Source organism: Dendroctonus ponderosae, unplaced genomic scaffold (assembly GCF_020466585.1).
Source record: "Dendroctonus ponderosae isolate FM_Combo_2020 unplaced genomic scaffold, Dpon_F_20191213v2 Dpon_F_20191213_1, whole genome shotgun sequence".
Classification (NCBI taxonomy): domain Eukaryota; kingdom Metazoa; phylum Arthropoda; class Insecta; order Coleoptera; family Curculionidae; genus Dendroctonus; species Dendroctonus ponderosae.
This window is the reverse complement of record NW_026017110.1, coordinates 52,770,188-52,790,798: the sequence shown is the minus strand read 5'-3', so window position 1 is coordinate 52,790,798 and position 20,611 is coordinate 52,770,188. Positions and strand designations below refer to the sequence as shown.

At 33.7% G+C, this 20,611-nt stretch overlaps 2 protein-coding genes and 1 long non-coding RNA gene across 3 annotated transcripts; all 3 read right to left on the bottom strand.

Moving 5' to 3' along the window:
• Positions 1–4,611: 4,611 nt before the first annotated feature.
• Positions 4,612–6,710, bottom strand: LOC109533874 (pancreatic triacylglycerol lipase). The gene is made up of 4 exons (XM_019899381.2): positions 6,548–6,710; positions 5,612–6,112; positions 5,056–5,428; positions 4,612–4,991 (listed from the first exon to the last, which is right to left on the bottom strand). Exons 1-4 carry the CDS (start codon positions 6,633–6,635, stop codon positions 4,922–4,924), a joined length of 1,032 nt encoding a protein of 343 aa, XP_019754940.2. The 5' UTR covers positions 6,636–6,710; the 3' UTR covers positions 4,612–4,921.
• A 3,210-nt stretch (positions 6,711–9,920) lies between these two features.
• LOC109533870 (lipoprotein lipase) lies at positions 9,921–14,082 on the bottom strand. The gene is made up of 6 exons (XM_019899377.2): positions 13,992–14,082; positions 13,512–13,601; positions 13,022–13,449; positions 10,602–11,045; positions 10,114–10,492; positions 9,921–10,031 (listed from the first exon to the last, which is right to left on the bottom strand). The coding sequence occupies exons 3-6, from the start codon at positions 13,110–13,112 to the stop codon at positions 9,962–9,964; spliced, it is 984 nt and encodes a 327-aa protein (XP_019754936.2). The 5' UTR covers positions 13,113–13,449; positions 13,512–13,601; positions 13,992–14,082; the 3' UTR covers positions 9,921–9,961.
• A 2,302-nt stretch (positions 14,083–16,384) lies between these two features.
• Positions 16,385–19,386, bottom strand: LOC109533871. Its single transcript, XR_002171565.2, has 2 exons — positions 19,091–19,386; positions 16,385–17,927 (listed from the first exon to the last, which is right to left on the bottom strand). It is a non-coding gene; the product is annotated as an uncharacterized LOC109533871 (long non-coding RNA).
• Between the last annotated feature and the right edge of the window lie 1,225 nt (positions 19,387–20,611).

Below are 20,611 nucleotides of genomic sequence, written 5' to 3'. Positions count from 1 at the left end.
TCAAGTGTGTTGTTTAAAACAGTACTGAAATCTTCGGTGATTAAAAGCATAGGAATGTCCAGCATTAGAAAATAAACTGATAGTAACTGAGTCCATAATTTTGAACGTAAAATTTATTGATTTCTTGAAAGATCGGACTAATCGGACTTCACTAGGAGTCATAATAAATTAGAAAGTTTCTTCTACTTATAGCTTCGGTTATATATTAATATTTAATTTTAAAAGCCGGGTTTAAAAGCCAAAAGTTGGTTAAGTTCTGGTTTTAAAGTTAAGTATTTCTGTTTGTTGAACAAGTAATCGGGAAAAATAATATATTTGTCTTAAAAAACTGATGAGGTCTCCCAAAGCCACACAAACAGGTGCACTAAAATATGTTTTTAACGACCGAGAAAAGAAGTTTCCAAAAGGACTGTGTGCATTTACCAAAAATTTTTATTTCAGACTTGAGCAGTTTTGGCTTTAATCCCACGATATGTAAACAATCTTAATATCTAGTGAAGAATATTATCGACCCAATCGGTCTTTCTGCCATGTCTTCTGCCATGTTTCCAATTATGTGAAAGTCGTCCACCTCTAAACACTTCCTCTATTCGACCTGCGTCTGAATTGCTTTATTTTATATACCCTCATCTGCTAAGTAATTTTTTTCAATTTATCCTTATTTCACCGGCTTGTTAATTTATACCTTATAAAGGTTTCGTAGATAGATATTAATTTTTCAGATTTCGGAATTTGATTTGGCTAACTTAGTGAATTTCGCAATTGCCTTAATTGCGAATCTGTTCTTGTTAGTGACCAGAGATTCACATGGACTTTGATAAATCATGTTTTTTACCCAGTTTTTCTATCGGTTTCTAAGCATATTGGAATATTTTGTATATCTATCGGATGTTATGTTTGTTTCTTTGTAATTATCTCTACAGAGAAACTAGTGATATCTTAGGAACTAAACAAATTTAATTGGGTGCAACAGGAAACTAAACCAGGGTTGAAAATATTTGAAAGCAAGTAAGATAAATTAAAATTTTAATAAAAAAGTACTTAAAGTAGTCAGTAAAAAGTAAATTAAAAAACGTGTAACCTGTATTACAAATAACGTTGAAAATTTATCAAATTATAATGTGTTAAAGTTTTAATTTTATGAGTTTTCTGGTAGCTATATTTTGTGCTTTGAAATAGTATAAATATTGTATGCGGCTAAAATTTCTTTAAAACTATATTTTATTTAAAGTTTATTTTGACTTCTCTAAAAAATCTAATGGCATACTTTAATTCTTAGACTCTGGCCTCCTTCAACAGATCTTCAATATTTCAGTTTATTAAGTAATTTTAATATCCTCACAATTTATGTTTTGGTAATATTTCGATGCTATACAAATCTCAATAAATCTACATATGAAAGGTGTTCAAGGGTTCACTTTGCGATCCATTTCATAATTTGTACCAAATATCGCAAAAGTCTATCAGTTTGCAAAAATTTTCGAAGTTTTCAAGATTTTGACAAAGTTTCACGTGTTTTAAACGATGACTGGAGATCTTCATATGTGGCATGGCATGTTTTGTTCACGGTGGTGATCCAAACCAGTTTGAAGCAGAAACTTGCATTTCAAAATATTTGCGTGCAAATAGTCACTTTCAACAAAACAGTCAACAATAAAAAACCGGAAATCGAACTGCAAATGACTCATGACTCAAAAAGGGTGAAGTCGAGAAGTGATAAAAGCCTGAATATCGCTTGAGTTTTTTGGAATATTTGACTAATTATACAGTTTTGTACGGGAAGTGGATAAAATACGTGGTCAGATCTTTGTTCATAGACGGCATATACAGGATGACTTGGTACCAATAAAGCAAGTGCGTTAGATTATCCATTATCTGCTAACTGAAGTATTAAAGTTTTTAACTTGGAGTAGTTCTATATTGTTTGTTCAAATGTAGTGTGTTTTTGAAGATTATTGGGTAGAAAATGGAGGATGGACGCCAGCTTGCAGATAACTGGTAAACATGATTCTCTGTTCATTTCAAACAATTAAACTGTTTTTTTTGTAATACTAAAGAATGTTTTTTTCGTTCCAGGTGGCACGATGCAGCTTTCGGTAAGTTTGGCATTACTTTGCCCCTGGTTGCCATGTAGATGTAGCAGATTATTGACTTGTATTTTACCACATTGCTGTATGTTATATTTATTCGACAAAGAACGACGAGGGACGTTCTGGATTCTGGATTGTTTTGAAATTTTTTGAATTTGCTTTCTGGAAAATTAATTTAAAATAGATAGAGAGATATTATATGTTAACGAATCAGGTTCTCTATAGAGACCATTTTGATATGTAAAACTATTAATTTTCTGTTGTGAACTATATTTTTTATTGCTTAAAAATTCTTCAAAGTCAAGATATCAACACTAGTGTTTTTCTGTTGTAAATCTATTGTTCTGCTGAAATCAAATGCTAAAATAACGCAGAATCCAGACCAAAATGCCTAAAGGTAGGTGGAATTTATTTATTGCTTTGTGATGGTTCAGCGGATAGGGATACTACTTATGTAAATAGTCGCCGGTTTTTGCGAAATTTTACACTCTAAGTTAATTATTGTTTTCAAACGATTCGTGCTAGGGAATTTCAGCGGCCAGGATCTGTCCTATATATTTCAATTTTTTTGAAATCCAGCACCCTTCAGGCTGTATGTGGTCCAGATCAAGATTTTAAGCAGGCTAACAGCCACTAAATGAGCTTTTTGAGAGAAAATTGGTATTTTAGAGATTTTTCGGCAATCTGGGTCCCTACAGCATTTCATTTTGTAGTAGATGGGGACCAGGGTCGTAGTCTTTCTTTGATAGCATTTATGCTGCTCGCATGTGCAGATTTATGGATTTTATGAGACAATTTTTAAATAACGGATTCTTAAAAATTATAGCGCAGTTATTTTCGTATGCTCTAAAATTTTCGTAGAATTAAAAAGGTACATTTTTCAAGTGCTTCAATAGAATGCACTAATAACAGCGTTTTCCTATTGACTTAGCGAAATTAATGAACTTAAGTTCCACATCATTCTGAGGTAGCAATGAAAAAATAAACCCCAGAAATACGGATTTTGACACTAATTTTAACCGATTGCTATCAACAGTATTAAATATATGAATATTTGATTATTATCACCACACTAAGAGCATTTCACCTCGAGTTAAAGCCAAAGCGAAAAATGCTAAGAGCATTCGGACCATTCTAACAAACAAAATTATTCGATTAAATTTAGAGGTAATCCTCATTTGAGACATTTACGTTCAATTAACTATTACTTTATTTATCATGGACACACAAAGAGAGACACTGACGGGAAGAAAGAAGTTACGGGCAAAAGAGTGGAGGTACGCGCAAATGGAACAGTCGAACTGTTACCAACATTCATTCGTTCATTACCATGAAGTCCCAAACCGTTACCAATGGCAATTTTTCTCAAGAAAGATGAACTCTAGTGAATACCCGTGGCAATCTAGGGATTTTTTTCTTTTTGAAATATTGCGAACAGTTGCGGAGTTATGGGCAAATAAATGTACAAACAATAATGATAGCAGTTCAAGTCTCAAATTTCATTTTCTCCAAAACTATATACGAACACGATGTTAATGAAATGTGGCATTTTGATCTAAATTCGACTCCTAAGTGCAAATTTCACAAGAAAAAAGTGTTTGCTAGTGAGGCTGAAAGTTTCGTAAAAATCAAGTTCTTCTAATTATTGTTTGCCAATTTTTCAAAAGTCTGCTTACTAGTTTTGCTCTTTAGCAGCTTTAGTTTGGGAAATCTTCACTTCAATAATTCATTTTTCGGCTTTGAAAGTTACCAATACTTTTTATTTAATCCGCTTAGTGAGCAGAAAGTAGGCTTTATGAACTGTGAAAATTTCATTTATACTGCTTTATTAGCAAAATTTTAACAAATTGTAATAGCTGCACGTGTAAATTTGTTTTCAATACATTTTACCGGCTGTAATTTAATAGTTCATTTCTCAACAATCAATGATTCCATATTTTCGTGTTTGAATGCTTTTCTATAAGCTTTTGTATAAGATTTAAACGGATCTCATTAATCCTCCCACTAGCTCAACACGGTTCCATCATCAGTAAATACGAATCTCTTTGAAGTTAAAACTGCAAAATAATATCCACTAATGGGGAAGTTAATTTGCATGAAAACACTAATTTTTGACCTGTTTTGTCAAGTTGTTAAAACTCAAGGTTCAGCACGAAAGTTTCAACTTGTACTACGTGGGAAATTATAAATTGTTAAATTGAGAAGCGCATTTGCAAAAAACGCTCACTTTTTGACTCTATTTCGGCAACTTGTAAAAAATCAGAATTTAGAGCATTTTGCATGAAAATTTAAGCTCTTTTGCTTGAAGTGTTTCGTAGAGATAAGGTGCGAGTTATGAATTTTCAAGTTGGGAAGCGCATTTGCGAGAAAACGCTCACTTTTGGACACTATTTTGTCAATTTGTTAAAAATCAGAATTCAGTGAAATTTTCAAAAATTTTTTGTTTTTAACTACCACCAATTATTTAGAATCCGTAACAGTAGTGAGAAAAACGCTTTTGCGCAGCTGATTAAAAATATCATTTCGATTTCAATCAGTCAGTATTTGGAACTTTTATTAAAAGCCCTGCTAACTAAATGCTAATTATTTCGTTATTCCATTATCTAATTTATTAATATGTTGAATTGTTAATATGGCAATTAATTTTGTTCTAAAATAGAGACTATGAATTACATTTGGAATGTATACATTTATTGGGATTGTATTGGCTTGAGTTTTTTGAAAATATGTGGCCCTCAGTTTGTTGGTGTGCAAAACGGACAAGAAAAGAATGTTCTTCTTCTTTTTCTTTCTTCAGTGCCAGTGGCCAAAATTCCAAAATTTGGAACAGATTATAGGTCTGTTTCTCCCAGTGCATATGGGTATGAAGAGCTAGTTTCCAGATAATAATCTCCAAACAATCTGAAATAATAAGTAGCCATATAAGCATTTTACAAAAGTTGCTTACGCATATTTTCATACTTACGATGTGTTAACGGCTCCCATTATAGATTGAGGGACACGTTTACATTCTGCTGCTACATAATCGTTGTAACTATCACAACTTTTGGCAATAAATTGATCTGTATTCAAAGCCTCTGAATAGTAATAGTAGGAACGTCCATGGCTACATGACAATGAGGTGTTTAAACATCCAGGTTGAATGTAGCCCCCATTTGGCCAAAAATCTGCACTTCCCACTGCGAAATTCACTCCTACCACTAAAGCATTTGTGTGAATAGCTTGAACATATTGAGCATCCCCTTCGCTCAGTCTTTCAGCTGGTCTGCTATTGAAAAATAAGGGTCCTGCAGGATCTAATCCTGTAATGCTGGACAACGAACTATTTGTTAGTTGACCTGAAATCAAATTCTATACGTAGATAATTCCAAAATGTTCCCACAATATTTTATTGCAAAATTTGATAACTTTCGATTTGTTCTTTAGAAAGTAATTTGTTCATAGCACTTATAATCTCTTCTGTTCTATTTTATAACACATTAATTCGGAAGCTGTATTATGACTTCGAAATTAAACTTTACCTGCATATCCAGCAATGTGCGCTCCCAAGCTGTGGCCAACAATTGAAAAGTTCTCCAAACTGTAGTTGTATGCTGAAGATACGTTGTTGATGAACTGTCCAACAAATCCCCCAATATAAGGAACTGTGAAGCGTGCTTTCACATAAAGCTGACTTGCGTAAGTGTCCCAGTCTACAGCTACAATGTTTACATTGGTGGTATTCAGATATGCAGATCCTACTAGATCATTGAATGTAGAGTTGTAGGTATTTTGCCAGCCGTGTACTGTAATAACAGTTTCTAAATCCAAATTAAATTGGGATAGAGACGTGATATTTTGCGCGTCTGCAAGAGATACTTCCACAGCTTCTAAATTATCGTTGTTTGAAATATAAAACGATACATCCTTTTCGGAAATTTGCAGAAGCCATGCTTCGATAGTTGTCAAGTATGCATCTGCCTCCTCTTCACCTAGAGCTTTAAGTTCGAGGATCTCCTCTAGTAGGTCTATGTCTGTATATCCTAAAATATTTTTGCTATATTTTTCAGTATTTCATTGAATAAAAGTGAAATGCTTCAAGTATTGCAACTATATTTGTAAAAGTCATTAAATCGAACAATGTGGAAATTACGCCAAAACAGATATCGTATTAAATTCGAAATCATACAATGAAATTTGAACAAGATAAGGCAAAGTTGGAACAAAAGATCTACTTCACATAATAACTCATATAAGCTAATCAAAATGATATATGTATCTGAAACTAAAATATAATTGCATGTTTGAAAGTTAAAAAAAAACAGGATTAATCTAACTGCGACATTTGTGAAATGAATTATGATGAAATTAATTTAGGGTTCACGTAGAAAAATTAAGAAATAATTGTGTCTGATACAGACAAATATTTTGATCGACAATAACTGCATTTTGTGGATACAAAACCCCTTCTACCATACCTTTATTAGATTTGTCATTTCGTAAATCGAAGGGTACTGTCGTCAGTACCAGTGATAATGAAACCACAGCAAACACTAAATACTTCATAACTCTCTGTATTGTATCTGAACCGTAACGACGGTGAAATCCTTTCGTATATATATACAGATTTCAAAAGTAGCTGATGCGAGTAGTTTTACCTGATTAATTATGTAGCCAATTCTCTCGAAAATAATTTGATCTTTATCACATTTTTTAATCTGAAATGCTTTACAGATTACAAGTATTGTAAGCAAATTGTCTTTGAGGAGACAGGTAAAATTTCCTAACGTCGTTTCAAAAGGTTCGAACTTGGCAAGCCTATTTCGAAACTTGTAATCAGTTTAGCAAAGTTTAGATATCCATGTTTTACTAAGAAATGCTCCCATTTCAACCTATCTAATTATATTGCTGTAGTAAGGGTAGGGGTTCAAAAACCACAACAGCAAATATACTGTTTTATTGGAATCCCAGTATCGTTTTCCTTCTCATAGCTTTAATATTTGATATCGAATAGTTTATCGTCAGATTAGATTTGCTACTTTTTACAATTTATTATTAGTTGATTAAATAATTTCAACTAATTTTCATTTGGGAGTAATACTGAGTAGTAATGAACATATTTTGCTGCATATTTGCTATAAATATATTTGCATAAAAGCTATATTTTACTACATAGTAGGTAATTGGAAATCGACTTAACAATTTCAAACACAAAAACAATGCAAATTGCCTAAATCTGAGAAAAGGGAGAAGTTGAGTAGTGTTTCTAGAAATCTAATGACGAAAAGAAGAAGTTTTAGAGAAAAAACAGGGAACGCAGCTAAGAGAAATTAGCAAATAGATATGCTAAATTCGAAGGGATGTAAGGCTACATAACACTGATGAAATTGGAGGTGTGATAAACGGTTATTTTCTGTAACAACAGGTTTCAACGTTCCCGTTCACTTTGGTAATACGTTTATTAGGTAATCAGTACACTTTGGTATAGAAACATGATACTTTTTAAATTTTTCATTAAAAATGCACAATGCTGATGATAGTAGAAATAGCGCTGATACATAATGATTTCATTTCTTAAAAACATAATTCTTAACATTGGTAAACTTAAAATAAAAAACAAAACATAGAAGGAGGTGGAAACATGGGAGGGTCAGAAGTAACTAATTAAGGAACAAAAAAACTGATAATAAACTAGAGTCATTAAATAAAATATACGGTTTATATGCGAAAATGTTTAAAAATCTCATTTTCATTTAAAAATGAATTGACATTTTAGAATAAAATTGTTTGCAGATGCTTTTTCCTGACTCTAGTTCTTCGCGCGTTTATGATAGCATCCGATTTAGAAAATAATCTCTCGCATTTCGTTTCACAATAACATTAATAATCCACAATAACAACAAACAGAAATGCGTGTTTGGCAAACCTGGAAGAAGTATTACCCAAGTTAATTTTGATTAAAACGTTTGTCATTTTACACTTCAACTGTGATGGAATTTGTGTCTTAGACTCTGAGTTTTCCCATAGCTCGTATGCAAGTGTACATTCTGCTTAGCTTGCTGGTTCTGGGCATATAACTCCCGAGCTAAGTTTCTTGAGAGAAATCCCTTTTTTTAAGAAAGGTTTAGCTCTAAAAGCTAAATTATATCATCGCAGCAACTAAAGAAATTTTCGCGGATCTGAACGACTAAGTTTCCTGGAGAACTGAACAGTAATTCTTATAAACGAAAAGTGATAAACACAATCATCAAGGCAACGGGCAACTACATACAACATATTTTCCTTTGACAAATAGTTACTGAAACTGGTGCAACTAGCTAGATTGCTTAATGGTGCCGCATCGGTTCTGTGATGGGGCGAACCACTTTTTCGGTTTTATAAGACGGTTCCAAAAACAACCGGTTAAATTGGTAAACTGCTGCAACTGGATAGATCGCTGGACGGTGTCGCATCGGTTCTGTGCTGGTGCGAACCACTATTTCGGTTTTATGAGATGGTTCCAACAACAACCGGTGAAATCGGCTAGCTGTAATGACGGTTTCAGGTTACACGTTTGGAACACTGTTATTTTGGCGGTTACGATAAATACCGACCAACCCTAGAAGAAGTAAACAAGGCAATAGCCCAAATACAGAACTATAGGCCGATCAGCTTACTGTCGCAGATTTATAAACTCCTCTTAAGAATCAGTACCAAAAGGCTAACCACGAAATTTGATCTCTATCAATCGATCGAACAAGCAGGATTCCGTAAGACCTATGTCACCAATGATCACCTCCACACAGTAAAAATTCTTATTGAAAAATGCAGAGTACAACAAACCTTTGGTGCGCGTTTTTGTGGACTACAAAAAAGCTTTCGGTACAGTGGACCATCGTAGTATGCTCTAAGCCCTCGCATATTGTAGAATCGACCATCGATACACGAACCTTATCGAGCATATTTATAAGAAAGCGAATGCTGTCACTAGACTCCATGCAGACAATTCTGACTTCAAAAGAGAGCGGGGACTGCGGCAAGGTGATGTCATATCTCCCAAATTATTCACTAACCTTATGGAGTACATGTTTAAGCGTACGAAGATCGAAAACTTTGGCATCAACACCAATGGCGAGACGCTGAGCCATTTCGCTTAGCATCGCAAAAGTGATGTTAAAGGGACTGGATTTAGCATATAAACAAGTTGGGATGAATATCAACATAAGCAAGATCAATTTCATGACAAATCTAGTCACCAGTGAAAATCTAAAAGTGAACGGCTTGAAATTGAGCAAGTATGGCCCTGTAATTTTACTTGCGTGACGAAATTCGATTGGGGAGTGACAATCAAGCTTGTGAAATCCGCACAATAATACGTGCCACATGAGCAGCCTTTGGCAAACTGAGCTACATTTTAAGATCTAATATTCCCATATGTCAAAAGAGAAGGGTTTATCAGCAGTGTGTTCTACATGTGTTAACATATGGAGCTGAAACACTGACTCTAACAAAGCAAACTGCAAACCAAATACGCGTGACACAGAGAAAACTGGAAAGAGCTATATTGGGGCTCTCTCTGAGAGATAGGGTTCCGAATGCGGGGTGGCGAGAAGAAGCGGAGTTGCGGATGCCATTGTAAGAGTATCGAATCTCAAATGGAACTGGACAGGCCACGTGGATAGAATAAACGATGGTAGATGGATGATAAAAACAACCGCATGGAGACCTAGAGATAATGCATTTCGCAGCAGAGGCAGACCGACTACTAGATGGTCAGACGATATGAAGAGAATTCACACTAACTGGATAAATGCAGCGCGGGATAGAGAGAGATGGAAATATTTACGGGAGGCTTAGATGATGAGCTAATTAGTGAACAAACAGACAGTTTTTTTTTTATAAATTCGTGTATATTAAAGTCCTATATCTCCAAGAGCAAAAGGTGAGGTGCTGTTGGTTTTGAGGCAATATTTTCCAAACAACCTAAAAATGCAATTATTAAAACCATACTTCTGAAAATATTTATGTGATTATTTTCTTTGGTCATAACCGTCCACCTTCTTACGTTCTGTTGACAGCAGCTCCTCCCATGATAATCTGAGGATCGTTTTTATATTGGCCAGCCAGATAGTCATCATAACTCTCACATTTTTTGGCAATAAATTGGTCTGAACGCAATGATTCAATAAAGTAGAGATAAGATCGATCATGATCACATATCGGCTTTAGCAAACAGCATCCAGGTTGTGTGCATCCTCCATTAGGAATGTAATCTGCATCACCTACTGTATAGCTTGAACCTACCATCAATCCCGCTGTATGGATCACTTGCACGTATTGGGCATCATCTGGACTCAGTCGAGATTCTGGATGATATTTCGAAAAACCTGGTTTTGCAGGATCGAGACCAGTAATGCTCGATATTGCACTATTTGTGGCTCCACCTGAAATTAATTGTTTGATGACCATAAGTTACACAATGATTTTTCTGATTGAATCATTGACTCGAATAATGTAATTCAATGTAAAGGTATACATATCTGTTCATCTTACCAACATATCCACAAATATGAGCTCCTAAACTATGTCCAACTAGTTCAATATTTTCCAAGGAATAATTAAATGTTGCTGATATTTCATTGATAAATTGTCCTATATATTCCCCTACACGTGAAAGTAGATAAACAGAGATGGGGTAAAAGATGTTGGCCCATTTATCCCAGTCTATGTAGATAATATTTACGTCTCTTACATCAAGATAAGCATTTCCTAACATAAGGTTATATGTTGAATTATAAACTGATTTCCATCCGTGTATTAAAAAAATGGTCTTCAGGCTTATGTTGAATGAAGAGACACCAGTGATGTTTTCAACTTCAGATGGAAGAACTCTCTGTAGGTCCCGATTCTGTCTGTTTGAAGTATAAAATAAAACACACTTCTCCGTATTTCCCCAAGTGGACTCTTGACTTTCGACCCATTCATCTGCTGTATAATCTAAATCAATACAACAGCTTCTAGAATGTGGTAAATACATAACTAGATGCGATATCTAGTACAAACAAATTAAAGATAGCCGTATAAATAAATTAATAAATAAAAATATGAAAATTTTAATATTCCGTGGTAATTTGACTTCGAACGATATTCGAACTGGCAGAGTAAAACTCTGGGAAAGGATAACTTTTACTGTTAAGTTTGATTTAACAGATCAGCTAAGTCATATAGTAGAGTAGATTATCCGTCAATCGTCCCAAAAGGCCTTTGCTTATTTTAATAAACATGTGTTCCCTGAGAGGCAAAGGTAAACATTACGTCGAAAATTATATTTCACTAAATAACTGTTCATAATTAAAAAAACTTCGTTGGTTGTTTGCAACTAATTTATATAATTTTAAAATAACATTATGACTAAGGTACGTAAACACTTAAGATAAAAACGGACGGTTCGTGTGTATTGGAGTGTGTAATAATTTAGAAATGCGATCGAGGAATTTGGCTTAGCTCATGATCAGGGCCGCTTTCTACAGAACTCAAGCCGTTTTATGCTATACATAAGAACGAATCTGTAGGTGCCAATGGTTCTTCTATTATTTGCCATCCGATTTTAATTTAAACCACTCACTATAGGCTAAAAGTGAGAATTGGAATTTTGCTCATGGGAACTGTTTATATATAACGTCAACCAGGGGCAGATCCAGCAGACTCAAGCAAGTCAGGAGGGGGACATATATTAAAAATTCAGTCTTTTGTTGTCTATGGAATTGGAAAGAAATTGCGGGTTTTTTGAGCTGAAAAATTGACTCAAATATGACACTGCTTTTTTCGAAGGTTCTCAAGCCCTTTTGAGACTCGTAATTCGTTTTGGCATCGTTGGATAGAGAATTGAAACAACATGTGTGAGAAAATTCGGGAAGTTTTGACCCAGAAGGCAAAATTTGAATTTCAGATACTTAGGTGCAAGATTATGCCAAAGTTTCATCTTTTCCGTCCCGTTTTTGCTAATTTCTCGGAAGCAATATGAGCAAGAACGCACATTTTTACATCATTCCAGGAAGGAGTAAATGACCTTTTTAGAAAGTTAACCATCGGTAAGGAAATGTTGGTAGTTTTTTCAAAAATGTCTTGATTTCAGGAAGCTTTAGATTTGCGTGTTTTTTTTTGAGTTGCAAAATTTTCTCAAACATGACGCTGCTTTTTTTAAATTTCTTAGTTGAGCCCCATTTGAGTCACATTATTCGTTTTGGCATCGTTGGATAGAGAATTGGGAGAAAGAGTGAGGAAATTTGAGTGGTTTTAACCCAGAAGGCAAAATTTGAATATCATACGTTGAGGTCGTCAATTGAAAAGTATTAGTCGTAGAATATGGAAACACAAGCAGCGTGAACTACAGGGTTGAAACCAACTTTTAAGGATACAATTGCGGATGCAAGTCTAAATTATTCCTCTGAAAACGAATTCTGTTTTGATAAAATAGCTTTGTGCGTGTGGAGATTGAATTTTCGATGCATCACTGGCTCAAAACTATACTTAATTGTGAAGAGAAAAGCTATTGCCTTCTGATGTCCCTCTTGACTCAGCGAGCAGACGACATAACGATTTTAAAAGAAATAACAAATTTACGCATGTAAAAACCACTTTACTTGATTGATCCCTAATAGCTTTCCAAGTTTCCAAAAAGTTCGTTCAAAAATAGCGCTGCGGTTTTATATAATATTATGTTAGAGTTAATTATTAAGGTAGATTAATGGAAAACTACGAAATATTCTAATAAATATCGTAATTATCAAAAATGCATGATTAAAATTCATTTTATAATGGCTCTTTTTGTACTCATTACACACTCATTGGAATATAGGTACACATTAATATAGAGTAAAATATATTTTACATATAAACTAGTAGGCACTCAGTAGAATTTGAACCGCTTTCCATAAATATTCGGCTTCATATGTTTAATCTACCTTACATACCTTGATAAACAATACTTGATCGTTTTTCGCAGATGTTTTCTGCCAGAACCACCGGCATTAAATATATTAGATAACACAAGGATTTCATCATGTTCCTTACATGACAAAAAGCTAGCAAATGAATGTTTATAGTTCATAACCAGGCAATATCGTTCTGTCTAATTTTGTGTGTTTCTCACGTTTTTGTTTATCTCTAGACAATTAGTATGTTAATTACTGAAAATTATTTTATTGATTTTGAAGTTATCTGGTGTATGTATTTGCGTCGAAAAAAATCTCGCCATCTTCAATACCAACACAAGGAAACTTTACTAAGGTAACTGGCCCTAAAGTGAGCTTTGTGCAGATTTCACTCAAAGCAACATTTACATGATTAATGGCTAGGCACAAAAGAGAGCCTGGTAAACATATCGGAGCAATGCTGGGATCTGAAAAAACAATGCAATTAGATTAAGTAGCTTGTATATGGTATAGGAAACCGCCAACTTACCTAATTTTCCGTTATAGAAACTTTCACCATCAGCAGTTAATTCTATATTCAAAGTCAGCTCATTAGGGACTACATTGATGTTCAAGCAATCTATAGTATAAAATATAAACAGCATTTAAGTGGATGGTTCTGTCTGCTTCCGTTAATATAGTTGTAAATTAACTCGGATTTTTAACATTTGCTTGCATTCAACATTTATGGCACTAACAACTAGTAAACGTAGCAAATTTTGGAAAATGTAATCTTAAAATTGAAAGTAACCTAAATTAATGTTACTACAGAACTTGATGTTTAATTGGTGATTTCATCTCTGATTTTTTTCTTACAGATGATTGAATTTGATCCTTAAACTATCATTCATCATCATCCCTTAGGTACCTGCATGCATGTAATCTCAATATATAAATTGCATCATTTAAAAATACTTATTACACGCCATGGTTGAAATTTGTACATATGTTTAAATCAGTAGATACTTACAAGCGTTAAGTAGATTATTAGCAACGTTAATACTGGCACAACATTTATATTCCAATGTTGAAATAATATCACATCCATATAAATCGAGGTAGCGCGGTTTTTTAATACTTTTCGATTCTACCAAAACCGAAAATGCGATAATTAGGAGTATTTGGTGATAATGAGCGTTTAAACGGAATAACCAACCCATACCTGAATGCAATGAAAGCAACAGAATAATGGTTGTAATTGTAAATGTACCAATGTTTTTTGAATAATTACTGCACATTTTACATCATTATGAAACTTTTTTAATGGCTCTTCGGATTCAATTACATGTTTCATCGAAAAAGGGAGTAATTTCCCAATTATTGCCATGCATGTATTTGATTGTTTCTGTACTTGACCCCTTTTAATTTAACAACTGATCAATTTCATACAATTGGTTTGTCGCATTGCATTGATCCATCTTTTCTAAAATAACGGACCCTTTCTCGATTCGTAATTTACAAAGCGAGATAAACAAAATAAGTTTGTGCGGTTCACAAATTTCGAACAATCTATTACCTCAAGTTTTCTTTATGGCCGACTTCGAGCTTGCTCTTTACCACCTTAATAAATTAACTAACAGGGAAATTTCGGTGTTCTGTTGTAAAACTAGGCGTTTGGTGTTTCTTGTCTTAATGGGCCATTCTGTGAACATTGACAAGTTTGAGTATTATTTTGGAAAAACGACTGGAAAAAACATTTTCTGGATTGCTTGAATGAGTTCGACGTAAAATTTTAGTTTGATTTGGTGTAAGATTTCTATAAATCGATGTTTCCAGCGACTTTTTTTCAAGCTTTTCTCAAAACATTTTGAGCGTCTAACAATTGGTTATGTCATACAGTCAAAGCAAATAAAAATAATCAGGCATATATTGCTTAAGCTGAATACATACTCAATGTGGTACAAGTTGTTGTCTTTATATGAGCTGACAGATTTCATTTGGGGAAAGACCCTTGTAAGACCTTTTTAGGGTAAAATTTGTACCCCACATGAACAACTGTAAATCAGCTAGTCTATCTGTTCGTAGACAGACTGAAGCAACACTAAGTGACTAATGATGTCACAAGCATCTTTAATTAATTTACCACACCGATGTTGATAACTAAGATAAGGCTCGGCTGTCACCCAATACTTAGGTTTTAGGTGACCGGAATGGCTTTGTCGTAGTACCATTATTTTTATCTCTTCAGACTTTATAAATTAAATTTCGACGTTTTAACAATCGAGCTGGATTTTGGGGCAGATCAACATTCCTTCGTTTATTATCTAACGAGACTGTAAATTCAGTCTACCTGAATTTTAAATGCCTGTTTGTGGTCTTTGTATTCTTTAAATGCGTGGGAAGAGTTCACACTTTAACATATTCGTTTTTTTATTTATAATATAATAAATAATTGAAATTAAAAACAAAAATAGGACTAGAATTGCTAGTAAATCTGGCAAGGATTTTTCAATACACATTTTGCAAGTTCATTTTGAATGACAATTTATTAATTTATCATGAAGTTTTGTTATTTACACATTTAAACGCATACAGTACAATCTTACTGAATCTGCTTTCTCATTATTTAAGTGCTGATAAAGTAAAAGCAACATTGCTTGACAGGTTCATCTTAAGTTTGTTATAAAATACCTGAAGAGGAAAGGTCATTTGCAGGTATGTAAAGTAGTCTAGTAGACTCTCAGATCTGTAATGCAGTTTGTGTTAGTTTTAACGTAAATTTCACGTACAAAGTATTATTTATTATCGTGTCCATCTGATATTAGTTTTCACTACTCTTATTTTTACTTTTCTCTCGATATTTTGGAGTTTGCCATAAACATTTCACGCCAATTATGATTACAGACCAACAGTAAATAAAATGTATTCTGAGGTCAAATAGGCAAATAGAACTTTTCATAATAACTAAGGATACTTTACGGAATCTATGATTCCTTGTTGGAACTTGATATTTTTATGGTTCCTCATAGTTTTCCTGAAAAGCAGCCGATCTTGCTTTTGGTAATTGTGAAATACCACAAATTAAAAATTTATTTTCTTTATTTTCCTTTTCCTATATATATAGAATTTCTTGCTACAACTTACTCTTCCTGCTTATAGCGAGTGTCGTCCTACTTCCTCATTGTTTAAGTCAATTTAATATTTTATGTCTTGTTGTTTTGATTGATTAAAACTTACTAATTGTTAATCAGGCCTGGTACAACTAAAGAAGCCCGTTAATATATTACGCAAAAATAATATATGAAAGATTGCTTCGTCGACCATTCTCGGTCAGTTTATTATCACCTGCACGGAGCCGATTGGCGCCTTCTACCCACACATATACGTAGAAACTTGGGAAAATTCGACGTAAATTATAACTCGTTTTTCGCTCGAGATTTTTACTTCAGAGATTGTTCAACAAATGCTTAAAAGCCGAACCTTAATGATATTTCAGTTTATTTACTCACTTATTCTACTTGCGAACGGACACACTCCAATTATTTTAATAGTTATGCGTTCAGGTTTGGAATAGATGATTTACGATTCAGCTTTTTTAACTGGACTGAGTAACAATAAGCATCGGAGAAGACAAGCAGTCTGGATTCAGTGGAATGTGGATACGTACATCTGTTTCTGACTAAATTATTATTTTTTTAATAGCTACCAACTAAAACCAAGCTTTTAAATATGTTTTGTTATTCAATGCAAAGCTTATATAATATTATACGTACATGTATGATGATACGTATATGATGTGTCTAATAATGTAGTACTTACTGATGAAATGAACAGCAAACATGACCTGATTTAGATTAAAAATGAAATTTCCTAGGAACTTTCACAACCATTCTTTACCTTGAACCTTTGAAAAAATCGCTATATGGTAATCTAAGCACAACAGAACTGGAAACTATAATTGCTACAAAAGTGATATGCTAAATTGAAAACGGTATATGGGTTAACGTGTTTCAATAAATTCTTAAGGCCCACGCCGTATTGCGGTTTACTGCTGTCATTGAAACCGCAATTTCTTCATACAATAGAAATTGTTGATGCGAGCAAATATTAACCAAATATAGTTCGTCCTCATTTGGTTCCTGAGTGTGCAAAGAAGTTATCTCAACAAACGACAATGATTTTGAGTGATTGACTTACACAATTTAGTTGCTTTGGTATATAGAGAGATAAATATTCCACGACATGACACGACTTAACACAAGTTAGAAGAAAAGTCAACGGAAACACAGGGTGTCAAAGTTCTTTTTTTAAAAGACTTTTCAAATAACATGTTAATAACTTGAAGCTTTTTAATTTTAATTAAGTCATTATAAGTATGCTCTATAAGGTTGGTGCAACGATGATCGCTTCTACAATCCGGGAGGGCTTGGACCATACTACCATGATCCCCTGTATCGACCGTGATCCCCTTCGTAAGCTTTTTCGTAGTCCGCGAAAACGAACACCAAAGGCTTGTTGTACTCTATGCAATTTTTAATACGAATTTTCACGGTGTGGTGATGACATGGCCAGCTTGTTCATTTTCTCTGGAAAGCCTTTTTAAAGAAGCTATTTATCGCATATAAGTTGTTTTGTTGCACCAAGTTAAGTGGTGTCTGTCCTCTATCGTTCCTTACACTAAACCTCCGATGTCCTAGCGAGGTTTCACAATCGTCTTGACAACTCCTAGCCTCAGTTGGGCATTAAAATCTCCTATAATTCCGCGTGGTCCATCCAGTCCGAGGATTCTAAGCACCCTCTAATTGCGCTCTTGTTCTGCCACTACCTTGGTTGGTGAGACGGGGGTCGCCGGGGACTGATAAGCCTTGTTCTATGGGGCCATGTGTCTTCTGTGTTCACATCATAATGTAAACGGGGATTTTAGCTTTAGCTTAACACGCTGACAAATGTGTGTTGTTAAGGGGTCCTAAGGAAGAAAAATAGTAGAATTATGGACTACCAGTCAATGAAACTCAAAGAAAAGCAATTTGCAACAGAAAAAACATGTCTTGAACTTCGGTTAATAGATGTTATGTGGGCCAGTTATACTGGTTTTACAAATCAGAAATCATTTTGCTTTCGCTAAAAAAGCAACAACAATTAAACGTATGCACGCCAATGATAACCGCAATACAGAAGGAGTACAAAATCGGCAGCAAGCAATATTGTTGTTTGCTCAAATCAAACAAAAATCGAGGATGACACTTAGCACAAGATGGTGTATAAAATTTTAGTTAAGAATTGTAAATATTGTATTTGTTTCACCGATTCCCACGAATTGTGAAATGTTTTAGCTAATAAAAATATAGGTGCAGGTATTTACACGAAGTCATAAAATTAATACACGCATTTCATGGATGGATGTCCTTTTTTGGGATTGCATGTTGCATTTATGTAATACCAGCCTATAAAAATTTCAAACAATAAATACGGTGTTTGGCAACTCGTTTCAATTTGCGGCTCACAAGGCTGAAACAAAGTCGAACAGAAAACAATTGTGCCGAAATTTTATTGTTTTATTAGAGTTTAAAACTGCAGCAGTGCCACTGAATATTATTAAACACCGCTACCTATTGTCTGTTATTACATTTCATTAGTTGGAACAGTATTATATAGTTCTACATGCTGCACAGTTGATGGTAATATCACATACGTGGACAATTACAACCATTCCAAACTAATATAACTTTCAAAACTTATAAAATTTTTATCACCTTATTTTGTGAATTAGAGCACATGCTCCAGTTTCGATAGTCCATTTTGTGTTTTACTGTTTTGCGGTTTTTTATGAAAAAATTGATCTCTATAACTACTGTCGTTTTAGTCTAGGCGGATTTATGAATTTTTTACTGATTTTTATACAATGAAAACTTATTGTATGAGTTTACTGTGGCAGAAGTTACAAGGCATAAATAAATATTGTGGTATTAATACATATCATGCAACTTATTAATGCATCGCAGGATTCCATTAGAATTCTGTATTGTTATAACGGAATTGTATTTAAGCTACATCAAAGCTTTTTACATATGGAGATGTAACTAGATTATATCCCACTTAGCTAGATAATTAAATTTTAATTAATCTCACCTTTCTTTTGGTACAGTAATGAAACTATCCTCTTGTATAGTGAAAGTAATGCAATCCATTAAAGTAGACAACTATATGCTAAGGCGTTGAACCAATTATGTTCGTTCAGATGATGAGATGCTCGAGATTAAATATTGAAATTATTGGAAAAAATGTACGTTTATTAATTTAATTAGTCCACTTCGATTAATTTGCTTAACGATGCGATTTGAAATGTGCAAGATATTGGAAATAATCATTTCATAAACATGTCTTTCCTATTAGTAAAGCAAAGTCCAGTAGTTCCTTTGCTTATCACAAAAAATCTACATACGATTATGAAATAATTGGCTAGAGTATACAGGGTGTGTACCACATCGTTTGAGGAAAAATCATTCCGCAAAGTTAAAGCATTTTATATTTCTGATTTAAACTTATAATTAAAATGCTTTTACTTTGCCGTCAGGCCTTCACAAACAAACCTGCAGTATATATTTATTTGTATGTTCTGGTATATTTTCAACGTTTTCAGATTGTGATTTTCTATAGCAAGTAAATCTTTGGGCGAATTATATTTAATTTAGAGGCTTATCTACGATAAAAACATATTTTAAAATGTGTTTTTGTCATAATATTCGGGTGAAAAAGACTTGATCCACTTTAGATCAAGCAGATAACACCAGCGAAGATAAGATCAAGAATGTACTAAGTAATGATATAAAATCGCTGTATTACATGCTAAATATTCCATGCCAGAAATATTCCATCCAAAAATACCTACTATAATTATTAAAATTTTATAAATCTGTCTGAATTACTTCGGTGTTCGTTGAAAGCTTTTGCTTCTTGTAACGTGTCTAATCTTGCATACTTCGATTGGTATTTATTGATTGGCCATGCTTCATTTCAGCCAATTTTACTGAATTTAATTTTCATACTCGCCGGATGTTTACCTCATTACTTTTGAACGCCTCGCAAGTGTTTGAGAATTTTGCGCTTTAGTTGGTCGAATTATTGATTTAAAATTAAATATGGTAAATACAAAATTTATTCCCAATAATTGACGAACAAATATGAACACGAATCGTGCTGAATCCTTCTGTAAAGAAAAATTTATCACTTTCGTCAAAATGATCAACACTTTAATTTTAGCAATTTCACTCCTATAGTATTTGAAAATAAAACTAAAAAGAACATTTAATCTGAGGAAATTGGATTGATCTGAATACTTAATTTGATCGTCTATAGTACGTATTATTAAGTGAATTTTTGAAATATTCATCACCGAAAGTGGTTGATTGTTCTTAAGCATGTTTATAATCAAAATTCAATAATGTTTAAAAATAGGGGTCATTCCATATGAAACGCATTTTAGGAGATACCACTGACCTCACAAAAATGCCAACCATTAAACATCAATAATTCTCACTATTAAGTAACACAGACTTGATAATGTACTATTAATATTTGTTGTTATGAGAACCAAACTTACCAAATAATCCCCATCTCAGTTCGTGTCGTTTATTAATACCTATGCAGTCA

Excerpts from the sequence above, each read along its gene's own strand:
- LOC109533874 (XM_019899381.2), bottom strand. The coding sequence starts at position 6,635 with ATGAAGTATTTAGTGTTTGCTGTGGTTTCATTATCACTGGTACTGACG. Across the intron at positions 5,429-5,611 it reads GCACATTGCTGGATATGCAG|GTCAACTAACAAATAGTTCG; the intron begins GTAAAGTTTAAT and ends ATTTGATTTCAG. Across the intron at positions 4,992-5,055 it reads ATGGGAGCCGTTAACACATC|ATTGTTTGGAGATTATTATC; the intron begins GTAAGTATGAAA and ends TTATTATTTCAG.
- LOC109533870 (XM_019899377.2), bottom strand. The coding sequence starts at position 13,112 with ATGATGAAATCCTTGTGTTATCTAATATATTTAATGCCGGTGGTTCTG. Across the intron at positions 11,046-13,021 it reads ATCAAGTATTGTTTATCAAG|ATTATACAGCAGATGAATGG; the intron begins GTATGTAAGGTA and ends GTATTGATTTAG. Across the intron at positions 10,032-10,113 it reads GGAGCTGCTGTCAACAGAAC|GTTGTTTGGAAAATATTGCC; the intron begins GTAAGAAGGTGG and ends TTGCATTTTTAG.